The 18,703-nt window shown below is 38.6% G+C and overlaps 1 protein-coding gene across 1 annotated transcript in view; it reads left to right on the plus strand.

Moving 5' to 3' along the window:
* The window catches only part of LOC121008813 (dynein heavy chain 11, axonemal-like), a 489,011-nt gene that overhangs the window by 90,915 nt on the left and 379,393 nt on the right, over positions 1-18,703 (plus strand). Inside the window, exons 18-22 of the mRNA XM_040441508.1 lie at positions 907-1,126; positions 6,970-7,086; positions 7,574-7,660; positions 8,748-8,906; positions 13,977-14,060. Coding sequence (XP_040297442.1) covers positions 907-1,126; positions 6,970-7,086; positions 7,574-7,660; positions 8,748-8,906; positions 13,977-14,060 — 667 coding nt within the window. The remainder of the gene's footprint in view (positions 1-906; positions 1,127-6,969; positions 7,087-7,573; positions 7,661-8,747; positions 8,907-13,976; positions 14,061-18,703) is intronic.

Here is an 18,703-nt window from a genome sequence, read left to right on the forward strand (position 1 = left end):
GGTAGATCTTCTCTGTCATCATCTTCTCTATTTGGTCCGTACAACTTCTTTCAGCCGCTCCTTGTCTCTGCAGAGTGTGACACACAGACATCTTAGCTTACTCACTTTTCTATCATCATCCCCCAACCTGGAGTCCCCACAGTGTTACCCTGCTGCTCGCTGTGCTCCCCAATACCCCCAAATACTATCCTGAAGAAAAATTTGTGCCTTTATAGTAATAGTGCTCCTCATAGTCCCACCAATAGTAATTCACTCCTAGAATGCCCTCATTAGTAATACTGCCCCCTACAGTGCCCCCAACAGTGATAATGCTCCCCAAGAATGCCCTCATTAGTAATACTGCCCCCTACAGTTACAGTGATGTAAAAAACATCACCACCTCCAACACACATTTCCTTGTAAATACCATCCCTCCCTTCAGCCCTAACATGCAGTCCCAGTAAAATAACTCCCAGCATTGTTCTGCCTCTCCCTTCACTTACCTCTCCTCATGTAGCAGACCTCACCACAGCTTCTTCCCCCAGGACTTCTCCTCTTCACTGCCATCCTCTCCTGCACTGGTCACATGATGGTGACATCATCGCAGGTCCTTCTCAACCACTGCCTGTTTTACTGTCTTCCAGTGCATTCTGAGAACAGCAATACAATTGTATCTGGCAGGCAGGCAGGACATTCAGGGCCTGGGACAAAACATCAGGGGCCCAGGCCCTGAATGTTTTAACCTAACAATGCCCCTGGTGAGCATATTTGAGTTTTTTTTATTTTTGCCTTTTAGGGCCATAGAGTTTAATTTACATTTTCCTGGAAAGTCTCTTTAACTTCAACATGTTTAAATGCTAGTGATATTTTTGTGCAAAACTGAAAATGATGAATAATGGATATTTTATTTCTACATTTCATGCTTAGTGTTAATGAACTTGATGAATTTATTAAACATACCGAGAAAGGCTTGTCTAAGAAAGTGAAGGGAGAGGACTATGATGTGCTTGTGGAAACAATGGGTCATCTGATGGCAATTCGGGATAGATCGTCCACTGGAGAACATTTTAGATATCTGAAATCTACAGCTGAGCTGCTCAGAAACTATGGACAGCACCTACCTGACCATATCTCTACAAATTTAGAAGTAAGTGTGACTCCCAGCATGTGAGCAATTTTTCATTGGGTTACTTTTACATTTCACTAAATAGAATAGTTACATTGCAGCAAGCTAATAAAAACTTTCAACACAGAGTGTTTACGGCAATGCCTGCTTTTATTTCATTGGGTCTCACTAATAATCTATTGTCTTTGGGGCCTTCAGTCATCCTCGGCTATGTTTTTTTGTTGACTGGAGTTCTTCAAGTGGCGGATTCTTCTATAGGTGCTTTAGGAGTCATGCAGGGTAGGAAGGAGCTGATTGAGGTGTTCTCTCAGCTGATGGCAACAGGTTTGGCAACACCCTAAAAGAAGAGCTGTTATCACAGTAGGACACTTCAAGTGGACACATTTTCTCATGCAGTGGCTATGGTAAGTGAAATGTGGCACCTGTTCAAATGTAATACCCGATTGTACTCGAGAGTGGGAATTGCTATATGCACTGGCTCTCTACTCTGCTAATACAGAGGGTTCCAGGCAGGAAACATGGACAGGGGTTGTCCTAATTGGACAATCCCCTCTAAAATTCAATAGAGAAGCTATGGCAGGGTGTGAAATCAGCAGAAAATATGTAAAAAAAAACAATCAGTGTGTCCGAATTAAAGCAATTCTGCAAGCTAAAATATCTCATGGAATTTTAGGAGAACACAAAAAGTGAATAATTTTTTTCCCCCCCAGAGTTAAGCAAGTCCGGATGCAATGTGATTTTCACGCATGGTTGCTAAGGAGACGAGGGATGAGTTACCCAGGACCCCATTTACTTTATTATTTTCCATTATGGCATGGTTATGATCGAAAATAATAGCATTCTTTAATTCAGAATGCTAAGTAAAAGGTCCATTGTGGGGTTAAAAAAATAAAAAATGTAACTCACCTCATCCACTTGACCACGCAGCCGGGCTCATCTTCTTTCTTCTTCTTCTTGCAGACCGGGCTGGAAAAGGAGGTGGGTGCGGTGACGTCAGCGTAGGTCCTGCTGAATGAAGATAGAAGGTTCTTCTATCTTCATTCAGCAGGACCTGCACTGACGTCACTGCGCTCACCATATGGTGAGCGCGATGACATCACCGAAGGTCCTTTTCCAGCCAGGTCCTGCAAGAAGAAGAAGAAAGAAGATGAGCCCGGCTGCGCGATCAAGTGGATGAGGTGAGTTACATTTATTTTTTATTTTTTAACCCCACAATGGACCTTTTACTTAGCATTCTGAATTAAAAAGTGCTATTATTTTACATTATAACCATGCCATAATGGAAAATAATAAAATATACAGAACACCGATCCCAAACCCGAACTTCAGTGAAGAAGTCCGGGTTTGGGTCTGGGTACCACAGTCAGTTTTTTATCACGTGTGTGCAAAACGCATTGCACTCGCAATAAAAACTGAACATCGGAATGCAATCTCAGTCAAAACTGACTGATATTGTGTACCTACTTGCACAATTTTCTCTGATCGCAGACGCAACGCATCTGGACCTAATCCGGACACGCTCATCTGCAAGGGGCCTTAAACTTGTTGTTATGATCTGCAGACAATGCCGCAATATATCGAAAGACGTAGGAGAACATCTCTTTAATTGTTCGTAGAAATTATAGACATTTGTTAATTGCACGTACTGATACACTGTCACAAAAATAGTTATTTTCTCTTAGCGTCAGTCCTGCCCAGAAATAAAAATTAAATCCTTCAAGATATGGTTATGATACAAAAACCCTGAAATCATTCATATTCTCAGTGTGATCCAAAGTATATTTATTCAAAATGCCCTTTTCGCAATCTCGTGCTCGTCTCACACCTTTCGCTTGTATTTTAAGTTGGTGACAATGGATTCAACACTTTTAAAATGTCACTTTTTCCTTTTTTCATCATGAAACATGATGGACAAATTTCAAATGATATGGAAACCAGCTAAGCAGAAAATCCACATGTAATACAAGCATTAAAATTCCCTCGCCTAAATATCTCAACCCATGGGCACAAACACTAGCTAGCCCTGAAAAGGAGAAGAATACCTCGTTAGGAGCCAGGGTTATTTTACTAATTATTTCAAATTGCTTTAAATTGTATGGGCTCAATTTTAGTACTGAGTTAAGCCTTGTGTAAAGCTTTTTTTTCTTTTTTTTTTAAAAAGGAAGGAAGGTTTTTGATGTCTAATTTCTTAGCAAATATGCAGACCTATGCTGTGCGGCTAACTTAGTAACTGACCTTTGAAACTGATTACTTGCTTTTGAATTCAGATCTCTGTCATAGTGATTAAATGCCTCCCGTGAAAACATGTTTCACTATGGTAATACTCTTTCAAAAGGCTGAATTTACAGGATGGTGATTCCCTGCCTCTCCCCTGCACAATTGTACTGTCTCATTTGTATTCACCTTCAATCAGATGCCAAATGCAAATCATAAAAGGTGTAGGCCGAAAAATTGCAGTTATAGCAAGGAAAATGGAAATGTAAAAACATCATTTTCAAAAGAGATTGCAGTGTATATTTTGTATTTCTGTATTTATATACTGTATTATATACTACATCAACATTTATAATTGATTAATATATTAGTAAATTAGCTCATTTAATAATATAAGGGGTCTGATCTGAAATATATCACTGCTGTAAGAGCTCATACACATGGCTTTAAAGAAATGGCTGCTGCACGGAGCTGTAAAACTCACATGTGCATGGAGCCTGTACAGAGGAATATATAGCTTCTGTGGCCTCATACTGCTCTGTGTGCCGCCATATGGCAGTGCTTCTAGAGTGAAGAGCAACTCCAAAAAGTGTCTTACACTCTGAAGAACCCACCAGGTCTGTTCATTAAAAAATGTGTAATGCTTTATTTCCCCTGCGGTGGCACTGCAGGGGAAATGAAGACTTGAACATCTTCAGGGGAATCTGTCCACAGTGGACAACCCATTTGACGTCCGTGTCATAGAAGTCTATTGATGCAGTATTGGTAAATGTGTGTGTATGTGTAATTTTTTATTTTATTTTTTTATTTTATTTTTTATTTTCAGATGTATACTACCAAATGCACTGTCAAATGTGAACTTAGCCACCAATGAGTTTGTTGTATTGTTTTGCAGCTTTGTCATGTTCGAAAATCTTGCACTGCCACTACTTTGTAGATGGCGTACTGGTAGCGAGAACTATGTAAGCAATGAAGACGCTGCCTTCAAATAGCTAATTGTCAGGCCTCCCACCAATCTTATATTGATGACCTATCCTGAAGATAGGACATCAATATTTGGAAATCTATGTAAGGAGCCATCTTCCCTATATTATAGTAGGGATACACTCATAACAGGCCACGCTGACGTGGTGAGTGGGCCTATGCATTTTGATCAAAACGTATACTAAGAGCCTCTTTATAGAGTCTTTATAGAGTCTTTATAGATTATTCTGAAAAGCAATAGATCAGTGCAAGTGGATGTGTGATCCCTGTCATTTTTTATACAGATGCACATTTCTTACAGCCTTACCTTTTTTAGAAACCTAAATGGGGACTTTTACTTCCCTGTCCTTTGTATCTTTTGTCAGTTTTAATCTAAGATAAATTGTATGTGTATTGGTACTATAGTATAGAGGAAAAGAGGAAATAATTATTTTTAACCCTTTCATCAAAAATTTACCTTTGATCTATTGTTTATCAATCTTTTTGTATAGTTTAAGTAATGGTTTCTCAAGATTAACTGCCTGCTGGGCATAAGAAATAAGTTGACCTGTCCTCATCTACTTCCTGCAATTCTAAGAGGATTTTACTTCATTTATTTTTTATTTTATATATATATATATATATATATATATATTGGTGCCAGTAAATATATACCAGTGCTTATTTGTACCATATATGTATATATATTTGTCCTTCTGTCCTAAGAATCCTGTGGTTCAAAGGTTCTATCCTGACCTCCATTTTTAGGATTATAATATGGATCAAGAAACGCATATTAGTTATGGATCCTTGTTTTATAATGATTTAGTCCTTTTTGCTGCCAACATTTACACATTTAGAGAAGAGCTAGATAATTGTGGTGTATTTCGGTACAGCATTTCTTGACCACTTGTACGACCACTGCAGTTGTGTGAGATCTTCATTGGCTTCTATTTAGAGAGGATTTACCGTAATTATATATGACGATCATACATGGAAACCACAATGCACAAAGCAGTGTAAATCTAACAACACAGTCTCAATTCATACCATGTGTTTACAGACAGGTGGCAGTACTGTATATGGTTAAAAACAACAAACAAATATCAGTAAAAAATAAGTCAAAGCAGCTGGACAGTATTTTTTTTTCTGTGTTTCCCTAGTCATCCGACTGGCTTTCTTGATTAGAATAACTTGTACAAAGGTATTAGATGCTGCTGACTCATGCTTCAGTCAGCATAATATGTTTATCATAATCAACATGAGGTTAGGGACATGAAGGTAAGATGGTTATTGCATTTGCATGACTGAAGCTATTATGTGTGCTTAAACTGCCGTGGGAGAGGTGTTTGAACAACTATGTAAGTGGCAGACAGTAGATATCATACCCCTCCACCTCAGTATTTAATGCCAGAGATTCTTTGTACAAGTTATTCTAATTGCTTAATTGCTTTGACTTATTTTTACTGATATACCATAACCTGAATGAATGAAAACCTTCACAAACATAAAAAAGCAATATTTGTGCTGTGCAGTAACCAAAGACTTCTGTCAGGCAGATATATGCTAAAGGTATCTCCTTCTATCATATATTTGGTTAGATCTTAGAGTTAGTTAGAGTTAGATCTGCAAAAATTTATGTGTTAGAGTCCATTCACATGTCTGTGTGTGTTTTGCGGATCCACGGATTCGTGGATCCGCAAAACACGGACATCGGCGAGTGCGTTCCGCATTTTGCGGACCGCACATCGCCGACACTTAATAGAAAATGCCTATTCTTGTCCGCAATTGCGGACAAGAATAGGACATGTTCTATTTTTTTCGGGATTGCGGACCCGGAAGTGTGGATCCGCCACTCCGGATCCGGGCAGCACATCGTGCTGCCCCATAGAAATGAATAGGTCCGCAATTCCGTTCCGCAAAATGCGGAACGAAATTGCGGACGTGTGAATGGACCCTTAAGGTACATTTTTTTAATAATTAGAGTCAATGGCAGAGTATACAGTGGAAGTGGAACCATCTTTAGAAATAAAAAAATATATCCACATAATATCTGTATGTGATTATATGCCATCCGCATTCTCTTTTTGCCTAATGTATAATGTTGGCATACAGCTGCATCCCATTTTAGCAAAAAAAAAATTAATGTTATCATACATTTTGTAAAAAACAAACAAAACACATATACACTAACATAACTCCCCCCCAAAAAAATGTGATATCTCTATAACCATCACAACATGTAATATAAATATATACACTTATTGTAGGGGATGAATAACATAAAAAATACAAAAAACATGGTTCATTTACATGTCCCCCAAATTTATTTAATTAATAAACATTAAACGGTAATATGTGTACTCTAAAATGGCTCATGTAGAAACTGCAACTTGTCCCACAAAAAAAGACCCCATATTGCTTTAAAAATAACTAGTTACTTATTCAGATTTTTTTTTATTTTGTGTGGCTTGGTCCTGAATGGGTTACACTATCCATCTCTCGATCTGTAACATAGATAATAAAAGAGACAAAACACACACAGCTAAATATTTTTGGGGACAGAAGTTTTATCTCTTTTTTTCATTTGTAATACATAGCATATACTGCTGTTATTTTCAGTGCACATTATCGATTCCAAGTGTAGAATAGACAGAGGTAAACTAGCTGCTTCTTTCCATTCTTAGGAATTGCCAGAGAGGTGGAAAAATCTGAAAAAGATTGCATTCATAGTAAAGCATGAAGTGTCTCCTCTGCAGGCAAATGAAGTATCTGTTATCAGGAGGAAATATGTCCTTTTCGAGGTGAGATCAGTTCTGTTCTCTGAAGCAAATGATTTTTCTCTTTTTGTTCCGATAACAGTCTGCAGCTAAGCTTCACTGAACTGAGAAATTGTAAACTCTTAGAAAAAAGGGTGTCTAAAGATAACAATTCAATGTTTCTTGGTAATGCTCTCTGGATGGATCTGATAATTTAAAGCCCACTTCAGTAAAATGCTAGTGAAGGCCGCATGTCTTTTATCTTCAATTATGTCTAATCTTTTTCCAATTCAAACACTGCATAACTCTTGTAAGATCAAAATATAGATTTTAAATGTTTTCATTCTGTTGGAGAGCATCCCCTGCAAGATCCATGTCATTAAAATGTAATTAGCTTCAAAATGATTTTTTTAACCTGCCTCTAGGAAAAAAAATGTTTGATTTACAAGATGCTAAATTTTGGAAGGAATAAAAATGTGGTGATCTAGTGATTAGAGACTCAGCCACTGAGATATTCTTTTTTCCCAATCAGGTTAAGCAGCATGAATTTAGAAATCGGTTTAAAAATGAAATAATCTTCAAATTTGATACAGAAGATCCATACAAACATTTAGATAAGGTATTACATATTTCTTTTATGTGGTTTGTGGAAGAAAATGCAATTGTTAAAATATTATTATTATTATTATTATTATTAATAATAATGTTAGTTATTTTTATTATTATAAAAGTAGTTGTTTTCCTGTATTATTATAATAATAATATGTTTTCCTTTATTTTATAAACATTATTATGTTTACTTGTATTATAATGTTATTAATTTATTAATTTAAAAAAAATACAATAACAGACATATCTACTCCAAATATCTTAACGGTCAGCAAAAATGTTTTAAACCCAAATAGTTCCAAAATTCTGTGCTGATTAATTTACATAATATATCTTAATAGTGGTTAGAGCTCAGCTTTTCTGATACACAGATCCTAATGACCTGCATAGACCTAAAGGTAAAAGACAAGATACATTTCTGTCTGTCTGCAGCCACCACTAGAGGGAGCATAGGAACAAACTGCATACAGTTTATATATTGACTACCATAATAAAAACAGTATGCTGTAAGCTCCCAGGCTTGTTCTTCTTTTATGAGGCCGTGATCTACCTGTTTGTTTTACTGGTCTTTATTAGTTTGCTCTAAAATAATACCATAATAAAAGTCTATGACAGTTTCAAAGTTGTGTATTTACTGGTAGTTTTTAGCAAATTGTACTTGCATATAAAACTGCAATAAAGGAAATTAAAAAAATGCATGTGCAATATGCTTTCATATAAAATGTCAATAAAAGAAATGAAAAAACAAAACCAAAAAAACAATGCATGTGCAGAGTCCTATAATAAATATCCAACATATTTTCTGACTACCGGACAAAACCATATTCTGTTTAGTCTTGGAAGAAGTGAGATATAAATTACTTCCACTCATCCGGAACCTGTCTGTGAAATTCTCAGCCACAGTGACAGTGTTGTAAGTGTTAGTGTTAAGTAGAACTTCGGCAATCCAAGCAATGAATCATCCGCAGTAAATACAGTACAAGCATTTTCTAAGACGTAGTCAAGTGTAACAACAGATAATTCACACTTCTTGAAAGCAAACTGTCACCACTGAGATGCAGCATCTTTTGACAGAATGACTATATTCCTTTCTCTAGACCCACAGAAATATTTCAAGGTTGGAAGATGAGATGAGAAAACTGCAGGACACAGCGGATCTTTTTGAAGTCAGCATCCCAGAATATAAACAGCTACGTCAGTGTCGGACTGCCAGTATCTTGCTGAAATCTGTGTGGGATATGGTAATATTTGTACGGGTAAGGTACAATTATTGATTTGCCTTTTTGTTAAAAGCAAATGTTGCAACTGAACCCTAAATATTATTATATATTTATCATTTAATTACCGTACATATTTATTACACAGTTGTGTCGTCTGGTTTCTTTAAAACCCACCTCCCTGTTCTTCAGTCCTGGAGAAGGGCAGGGGTGTCCAGTGGAGGGATAGCCCTGCAAATGGCTATTATTAGATAATTGATAACTTTCCCATCAGATTGGTGGGCTGGAATATATGCCTGTTGAGGGAACTCTGAAAAAAAACAAAAAAAGTAAAAAATTTGCACATACAGGGGCATGCAAAAATGTGGCCACCCCTGGTCAAAAGTATTGTTTCAAGCATGTTGAAGATGAAATGATCCCCAAAAGGCATAAAGTTAAAGATGACACATTCCCTTTGTACGTTAAGCAAAAACATATTTTTATTTTCATCTTTTAAATTTTCAAATTGACAAAAAAAAGAAAATGGCCGAAGCAAAAGTTTGGGCATCCTGCATGGTTAGTACTTAGTAGCACCCCCTTTGTCAAGTATCACAGCTTGTAAACGCGTTTTGTAGACAGCCAGGAGTCTTTCAATTCTTGTTTGATGGATATTCATCCATTCTTCCTTGCAAAATTCTTCCAGTTTTTGAGATTCTCAATGATGTTCAGATCAAGGTACTGTGAGGGCCATGGTTACACCTTCAGATTGTGTCTTTTGAGCTAGTCCATTGTGGATTTTGTCTATTGTGGAGTAAAATTCAAGTATCACAGTTTTTCGGACTACCATAGTTCAAGGACTATGATAATTTGAAACATGTAAGCGATGTTTTTGTATCTTTAGGGGTGATGCAATGCTTATATATGGTCAGACGCAAAGCCTGAGGCTGCAGTACTGTGAGACAACATGGCTAAGGGTAGATTTACAGAACTGTATGTATTTTGTGATCCCAAAACGTGGACCCTCAAAATATGTATACAGTTCGTGTGGCATCTGGATTGATCCATTGACTTCAGTATGTCCATGGTCCACATTTGTGTCCAAGAAGAGGACATGGTCTATCTTTTTTGTAACGGACATACGGATGCAGAAAGTACATGGATGTCTCCTGTTTGCTTTTCGCATGCATATATCCATTCCACAAAAGAAAGAACAAGTCCTATTCTTGGCCACAAAATGCAAACCACAGACCCATTGAAATCAATGGGTCTGCTAAAAAACTGCGAATGCCACACAGACTGTATCTCTATTTTGCAAATCAGCGTTTTGCAAAATTTTAAAATACATATAGTCGGGTGAATGTAACCTTATCCCGATAAATGAAATCCTTCTAGCAATGCAGTTTTATTGTAAAAGTCGGACAATTATTGTTTGCAATAATTATCACTGTTCAGGAAGGCTTGAAACTTGATGTTAATAGTTGTACATGAACAAACCCAAGTCCTGCCAACTACTGTCTTTGTCAGGGGAAATTTTTGGCTGACAAAACTGTAAAAAAAAAGGTTTCAAGTGTATAAAGCAGCATCAGATGTTTTAAACATAGAATATTCAGGAAAAATTGTCTCTAAAGTGCCACCTATAGGTGACTACCTTGTAAATGTAATGTCTGACCCCTTTTAAATTTGTCTTTTCATGAGGACAACACTGTTTCAAATGGAAACCAGCTGCTGCAGGAGAAATGTAGTATTACATGGTGGCCATTCATGTGAAGTGTCCAAGTAATACATTATGTGTTACAGGGGTTGTCCCAAGATCAACACTTATCACTAGTGTTGAGCGAATCGAAGTGAAACTAACTGACTTTTATACGAATTTCAGGAAAAATTTGATTAGTCACAAAGCGGAATATCCTAATGGTAACTAATCACTGAAATGGCAGTTAGAAAAAAACATACTCACCTCATCCATTTGCTCGTGGAGAGGCCGTCACGAACATCTTGATTCAAGAAACCACCCAAAATCTCAATGGAGCAAATGGATGAGGTGAGTTTTTTTTTTTTTTTACCCCTGATTAACCCCTGAAAGGCCTCAATGCTAATGTTATGATCAATGATGTGGGGCATCTGGGGGGTTCAATGATGGGGGTTCAGTGATGGGGGCGGCGTGATCGCTGATCCCCGTCATTGCGCCCACTACATACAATGGAATGTGATTTGTGACAAAGTAATTCAGAACAAATCTAATTTATTTGTAAAATTTGGCAAAGCAGCCGAATCTCTACTTATCACCTATCAATAGCATAGGTTATAAGTGTCTGAACTCCCACTGCTGAAACCCCCACAAAAATGTGGGTATTGTGTCGCCTTTTTGAGCAGAGTGGTAGTTGCACATGCACACCGCCACTCTATCCATAAGTCTATAGGACTGACAGAAATGGCAGAGTACAGAGCTTGGCTATCTTTGTCAGTCCAATAGAAAACGAATAGAGCGGCATCATGCATGCCCAACCACAACTCCATTTAAGATGGGGGACATGGTTCTTGAGATTGGTGGGGGTGATTAGACACTTATATCCTGTGGATAGGTGATGAGTGTTGAGCTTGGGGAAACTCAATAGAGTGATAATTGCCATAAGAGTTAATGTCTCCCCACTCTAGGTCATACAAAGGTCCCAAGTAGGGGGTGAATATTATGTCCCTATTCCCTAATAGAGTATAGTGACAGCAGTTGTCTTGGTGAGACATCCTCTTTAAGGATCCTATAACTATGGACTCCAGGTGTAGAGCTAAGACATAGTAAAATATATGCAAAAGGATGTTGAACTGTATGGTAGTAAGAAGAGGGGTCAGAGGAACACGATTGGGTGATCAGAGTACACAAGGTTTGCTTGTCTTCTACAAAGAGAAACACATTTGTTTGCATAGGATATACACCAAGCCATAAGATATTTCCAATCAATACTGTACTGCAGTAATAAAAAGTAAATGGATGCAAATGTGTACATACCCTAAAAAAGGAGGACATTTTGAAATGGGTTTATAACATTACTGGTGATGTACAATTCTTTTTCTATCGTCCATGACCCACATTCGGGTCACTGCATCGTCTCGTGTTTTATCCTCCTCAGTTAATAAACTACATAGAAAAAGTTGCTGCCGAGACTCTTCTAAAATAGTTGACATCCACATGCTCTGGCCAATAAACCAATGACGATGAAGTTTGGCTATTTGCTTTTCATCATTGCCATAATTGCATAGTCATTACCTTGATGTGAAATTGCATTGCTATCAAGATTTTATGTGTGACTCTTGAGTTATTGTCAGGAGCAGCCGAACAAGGCCACAAAATCGATGTGAACAGTTCTGTTTAAGCTCAAATTATGGGAAAAACAATCCAACATGGAGTATTCCTGAAGTATGAACGTTGTTTGATAATAAATCAAAATACTTCTATAGGTACAAAGAATTAACTTTTTATAATACGGGTGTATAAAAGATGGTACATTGTGCTGCTGGGTCTGATGGGGCATTAGCCGTGGTTCCTGCCTGGTTGTGACCGAGAGAAAATGAGGGAGCCATGAGCAGTAAGTGTTGCTACTAAGGCTTCAATAAAAATAATAGGGATCCATACTGCTCATTTGGCATGGTGGAGGACAGTGGGCACATTGCATTCAATTCAATCAGGGCCGGCTCCAGGTTCATGTGGGTCACTGGGCGATAAAGCCTCAGTGGGCCCCCTTGTGGCATTAACTCCTACCCTAGTCTTCTACATTCAGACCCCCAGACCATGTATTATACATGGTCTGGGGGTCTGAATTTAGAAGACTGGGATAAGAGTTAATTTAGGGGTTCTGGTCTAAGTTCTGAATTTAGGAGTCTAGTCTGGGGCTCTGATTTTATTTAGGATCTAGTCTGGGGCCTAAACTAATTTAGGGGTCTAATCTGGGGTCTGAATATAAGGGTCTGAATTTAGGGGTCTAATTTGGTGTTTCCATTTATTTGAGGTTGTCTGCAGGCAGAATTTATTTTCTGTATAGGGTGGGGGCAACTACAGAATATAGATAAATTATTTGGACCCCAGACCAGATAAATATAAATTATTAGGACCCCAGACCAGACTTATACAGGAGTTTGCAATGCTACATGGTGTGGTGTTTTTGGGGAGGGATCACCCCAGCCTCTACTAATAAGAGAATAATGCAACAAACATCTTTGTGGGGGAATTCCTTAGACCCCTCCCCAGTATACCCCAGGCTACCATATACTATGTACATACTGTACATGTTATGGATGAGGAAATGAAATGCACAGCAAGCAGTAAAGCAAATACTCCTAAAGGCTCAGTCATTTTTAGTAGGAATATTAGCTTTACTGTTTGCTGTGCATTTCTTTTCCTCATCCATATACATTACATTATAGTATGTGGTAGGAGGTATACTGGGGAGGGGGTCTAAGGAATTCCCTCACAAAGAGGTTTGTTGCGCAATTCATTATTCTCCTATTAGTGGAGGCGGGATCCCTCCCCAAAAACACCACACCATGCATGATGCATTTATTGCATGAGTAAGTGATAAGCCCAGCCCCGGGTCACAGACTCACACACACCTACCCTGCTCCTGGTTTCGGCTTTCGGCTGCTATGCTGTCTTCTGCAGCTGCACTGCCGCTGCTGATCAGCTCCGCCTCCGCTCTGCCCCTGCTGTGATCACGTTCCTCCAGTCCTCCTGCGATCTGTCTCGCAGGCCTGGAGGAGATCCTGTGAGATGGCAGCAGAGCAGCAGCAGTGAAGTAGGTCAAAATGTGCAAACGAGTGTGCCCCTTAAGGAACAGTGGGCCCCTGCACTTGCCCGGGTATGTTGGGTGCTGACGCCGGCCCTGAATTCAATGGTACTGAAAATGTTAAATAATTAGTAGTCAATCATTTACTTTGAAAGAGACTGTCAACCTTTCCAATTTCTCAAATTCTGAAGGCTTTGAAGAATTTATAAAGAATGTAAATGTATCAGTATGGCAAAATAATATTCCCTGTGGTTCTATTAGCACAGCTTGAGATTCTATAACTCTTGAGTACAGAATATTATGTGGTACCTTGTGACATATCCCCATTTTTTGCAATTTTTTTCTTTTACATTAGACAAGCATTAAGGATTGGATGAAAACGCCTTGGAAACAAATTAATGTTGAACAAATGGATATGGAGTTGAGAAGATTTGCAAAGGTAAAGAAAGACTTGCATTTTCACCAGTGTATGTAGATGGAATTTTTTTATGAATATGTCATTCTCATTTGGCATGACCCACTTAGGATTCTGTCTGTGACATTTATTTGTAATGTCCTTTAGCTCCAAAATGGGTTTTAGTTTGTTCTTTTATAAATGTACCTCATGTCAGGAAAGAAATCATGCATCTTGTAAGCTCAGCCATTTAGGTTCTGAACTTCTCCTAGTTTATTTCCTGACAAGAAGAAGTCATGTCAGCCATATTAGCTATAATAGGGGGGGGGGGGAATCTGCCATCCAGTAGTGCCTCTCCGCTATTCCCCTGTCGGCTCCGTTGGTCAAATAGTCACTTCCTTTCCTATTCCTACCACTATGCCCATTGGGATCTTTCCCTGTAGTTGTCGAGCTCTGTGTGGATTTTTTTGTTTAATACTTACAGTGGATATAAAAAGTCTACACACCCCTGTTAAAATGTCAGGTTTCTGTGCTGTAAAAAAAAATGAGACAAAGATAAATCATTTCAGAACTTTTTCCACCTTTAATGTGACCTATAAACTGTACCACTGAATTGAAAAACAAACTTTTGAAATCTTTTAGGTGGCGGGAAGAAGAAAAAATAATACAAAAAAATGTGGTTGCAATAAGTGTGCACACCCTCTTATAACTGGGGATGTAGCTGTGTTCAGAATTAAGCAATCACATTCAAAATCATGTTAAATAGGATTCAGCATACACCTGCCATCATTTAAAGTGCCTCTGATTGACCCCAAATAAAGTTCAGCTGCTCTTGTTGGTCTTTCCTGAAATTTTCTTAGTCACATCCCACAGCAAAAGCCATGGTCCACAGAGAGATTCCAAAACATCAGAGGGATCTCATTTTTAGAAGGTATCAGTCAGAAGAAGGGTACAAAAGAATTTCCAAGGCATTAGATATACCATGGAACACAGTGAAGACAGTCATGCTCAAGTGGAGAAAATATGGCACAACAGTGACATTACCAAGAACTGGATGTCCCTCCAAAATTGATGAAAAGACAAGAAGAAAACTGGTCTGGGAGGCGACCAAGAGGCCTACAGCAACATTAAAGGAGCTGCAGGAATATCTGGCAAGTACTGGCTGTGTGGTACATGTGACACCAATCTCCCGTATTCTTTATATATCTGGGCTATGGTTTAGAGTAGCAAGACGAAAGCCTTTTCTTACGAATAAAAACATCCAAGCCAGGCTACATTTTGCAAAAACACATCCTAAGTCTCCCAAAAGCATGTGGGAAAAGGTGTTATAGTCTGATGAAACCAAGGTTGAACTTTTCGGCCATAATTCCAAAATATATGTTTGGCGCAAAAACAACACTGCACATCACCAAAAGAACACCATCCCCACAGTGAAGCATGGTGGTGGCAGCCTGAGTTAAGCTAGAGGGAATTATGAACAGTTCCAAATACCAGTCAATATTGGCACAAAACCTTCAGGCTTCTGCTAGAAAGCTGAACATGAAGAGGAACTTCATCTTTCAGCATGACAACGACCCAAAGCATACATCCAAATCAACAAAGGAATGGCTTCACCAGAAGAAGATTAACGTTTTGGAATGGCCCAGCCAGAGCCCAGACCTGAATCCGATTGAAAATCTGTGCGGTGATATGAAGAGGGCTGTGCACAGGAGATGCCCTCGCAATCCGACAGATTTGGAGTGTTTTTGCAAAGAAGAGTGGGCAAATCTTGTGCTGTAATAAAATCAAAAGGTGCTTCAACAAAGTATTAGTTTAAGGCCCCTTTCACACGGGCGAGTATTCCGCGCGGGTGCAATGCGTGAGTTGAATGCATTGCACCCGCACTGAATCCTGACCCATTAATTTCTATGGGGCTGTGCACATGAGCTGTGATTTTCACGCATCACTTGTGCGTTGCGTGAAAATCGCAGCAAGCTCTATATTCTGCGTTTTTCACGCAACGCAGGCCCCATATAAGTAAATGGGACTGCGTGAAAATCGCAAGGTTGCTAAGTGACGATCGGACTAGGGACCCGATCTGTATTATTTTCCCTTATAACATGGTTATAAGGGAAAATAATAGCATTCTAAATACAGAATGCAAAGTAAAATAGTGATGGAGGGGTTAAAAACATAAATAAATAACTCACCGAGTCCACTTGGTCGCGTAGTTGCGGATCTCTGTCTTCTTCTGTAATGTTGAGCTGCCGGCTAAGGACCTGTGGTGACGTCACATCACATGATCCAATCACATGGTCCCTCACCATGGTGATGAACCATGTGATTGGACCATGTGATAAGCACAGTGACGTCATCAAAGGTCCTATTCCTGTGCACAGCAAAGAAGAAGACAGAAGAGATGCCGGCTGCGCGATCAAGTGGATTAAGGTGAGTTAAATGATTTTTTATTTTTTTTTAACCCCTCCAGCCCTATTTTACTAAGCATTCTGTATTAACATGGTTATAAGGGAAAATAATACAATCTACAGAACACCTAACCCAAACCCGAACTTCTGTGAAGAAGTTCGGGTTTGGGTACCAAACATATTGATTTTTCTCACGCGCGAGCAAAACGCATTACAATGTTTTGCACTCGCGCGGAAAAATCGCGCATTTTCCCGCAACGCACCCGCATCTTATCCGGGCAAAAAACATGACGCCCGTGTGAAAGAGGCCTAAGGGTGAGCACACTTATGCAACCATATTATTTTATTTTTTCTTCCCTCTACCTAAAAGATTTCAGTTTGTTTTTCAATTGAGTTGTACAGTTTATAGATCACATTAAAGGTGGAAAAAGTTCTGAAATGATTTATCTTTGTCTAATTTTTTTACATCACAGAAACCTGCCATTTTAACAGGGGTGTGTAGACATTTTATATCCACTCTATATAGCCATGATATTATATTGCATTTTTTTTAAGTATTGCGGACAATTCCATTTTGTGTGCCAATACAACAAACCATAGGTATGATTTTTTTGCAGTCAAATGCTTTTCTATGTTTCTAACTTCTCAAACAAAAAAATTACATGAAAGTGTATGGAAACTGTTTAACCCTCTTCATATGTATACCTGTCATCCAAATGACTTTTTATGTGACAATTACCACTAGCCTATGGCTAGCTTTAGACTTTATTCACACCATGTTTTTGGGCTGTGCCAGAAGTATATGGTTGGTTTCTAAATTTAGCCTGTGACGTACTCATAGATTTTTATCAAAAATCAAACGTCAAAAGTCAAACAACCATTGAGCAAATGATCGACTGAACTGGTCCAATAAAGGTCTTTAACTGGTTATACATGTTCAGTGATCTCAGACAAAGGGTACCTTTCTGGGAACATTCTTTTACAGAAAGATTGCTCATGGAAAGGGATGCAAATGAGCTCTTAACAAAGTTCTGCCTTTAATGCCACCAGATGTAAGGCAGCTATCCTATAAGTCAATGTTCGACCCTATAAACAGGCCTTTAGACATGACTTGGATATTAAATATGCCAGCACCTCATCTGTAGACAGCTGTTTCGGGGTGATTGCCTCATCATTGCGGAGCAGAGAGTACTGGCTTAACTGGGTGAGAGACATAAGTCAGGATTTGGGGGGTGCTATCTCTCCTTGGGGAGAGAGCACCTTAATCAGCGTCAGCTCATTTATATTCCTTTCTTCCCAGAATTCCAGAGGAGCATGTATGGCCTATAAGTCTCCGATTAAGGCGTTCTGTCCCCAAGGAGAGATAGTACCCCTGGAATAGAAACTACCCGGTGAAAATGTTAAACATATTTCCAGATGTTAACCGTTTGTCATTGGTTGGCCAAAATGTTTTTTGTCAAACTTTACCCATTGAACAATAGTTTTAGTTGAAATTGTCCTTTTGATAAACTAGACCAATGTGTATGGTCACCTTCTGCTCATTACAGAATAGTAACTATAGGGGGATGCAGAAGTAGCATGGTCTTTCCCTGGCCTTGGTGCTTTGAGGGGCCCGGTATGCCCTCCAAGACATCAGTATTATAAATGGCAGTAGCTGAGGGACTCGGCCTGTCACAGATTTTGCATTCAGGACCTTGAAGTTACACCTCTGGTTCCTCATCAGGTTCTGCACATCTCCACATCTTTGACAGGTAGTTATATGAACTAAGTCAACTATTCTACCAGTTCCCACTGCTCATGGTGTGCAACTCACAGGAGCCAATTCAGTGAGACAATCTGACAGTCGGATTGACTGACAGCAATAGTTGGTAGGAAGTTCATTATACTAATTGTGAATTTTGACTCTGACACATGACAGATTATATCACAATATGTAGATTTTGAGTACAAAAGGCATTTCTATTACCAAGATTTGTTCCAATGATATGAACAAATATAAAAGTTTCTTGCCGCAAATTTCTTTGTGCACCTCTCATTCTGCCACTGGATTAATCATTAAACATTCATCAATTCCATCACTATAAGGCTTTGTGTCTATGATAAAACTAAAGTTCAAATAAGAAGATGCCGAATTTTCTCTCTTTAAAGGGAAACTATATAATTTCTTGTGACACTTCAATCTTTATAAAGAGTGTTTCAAAGAAGTGGCACTTAACAATTAAGTGAAAAGATCCACTTTTAGAATCCTTGTGCTAATTAGCTGGTAATTATTTGTAGCTCTTA

This window comes from Bufo bufo, chromosome 7 (genome assembly GCF_905171765.1).
Source record: "Bufo bufo chromosome 7, aBufBuf1.1, whole genome shotgun sequence".
Classification (NCBI taxonomy): domain Eukaryota; kingdom Metazoa; phylum Chordata; class Amphibia; order Anura; family Bufonidae; genus Bufo; species Bufo bufo.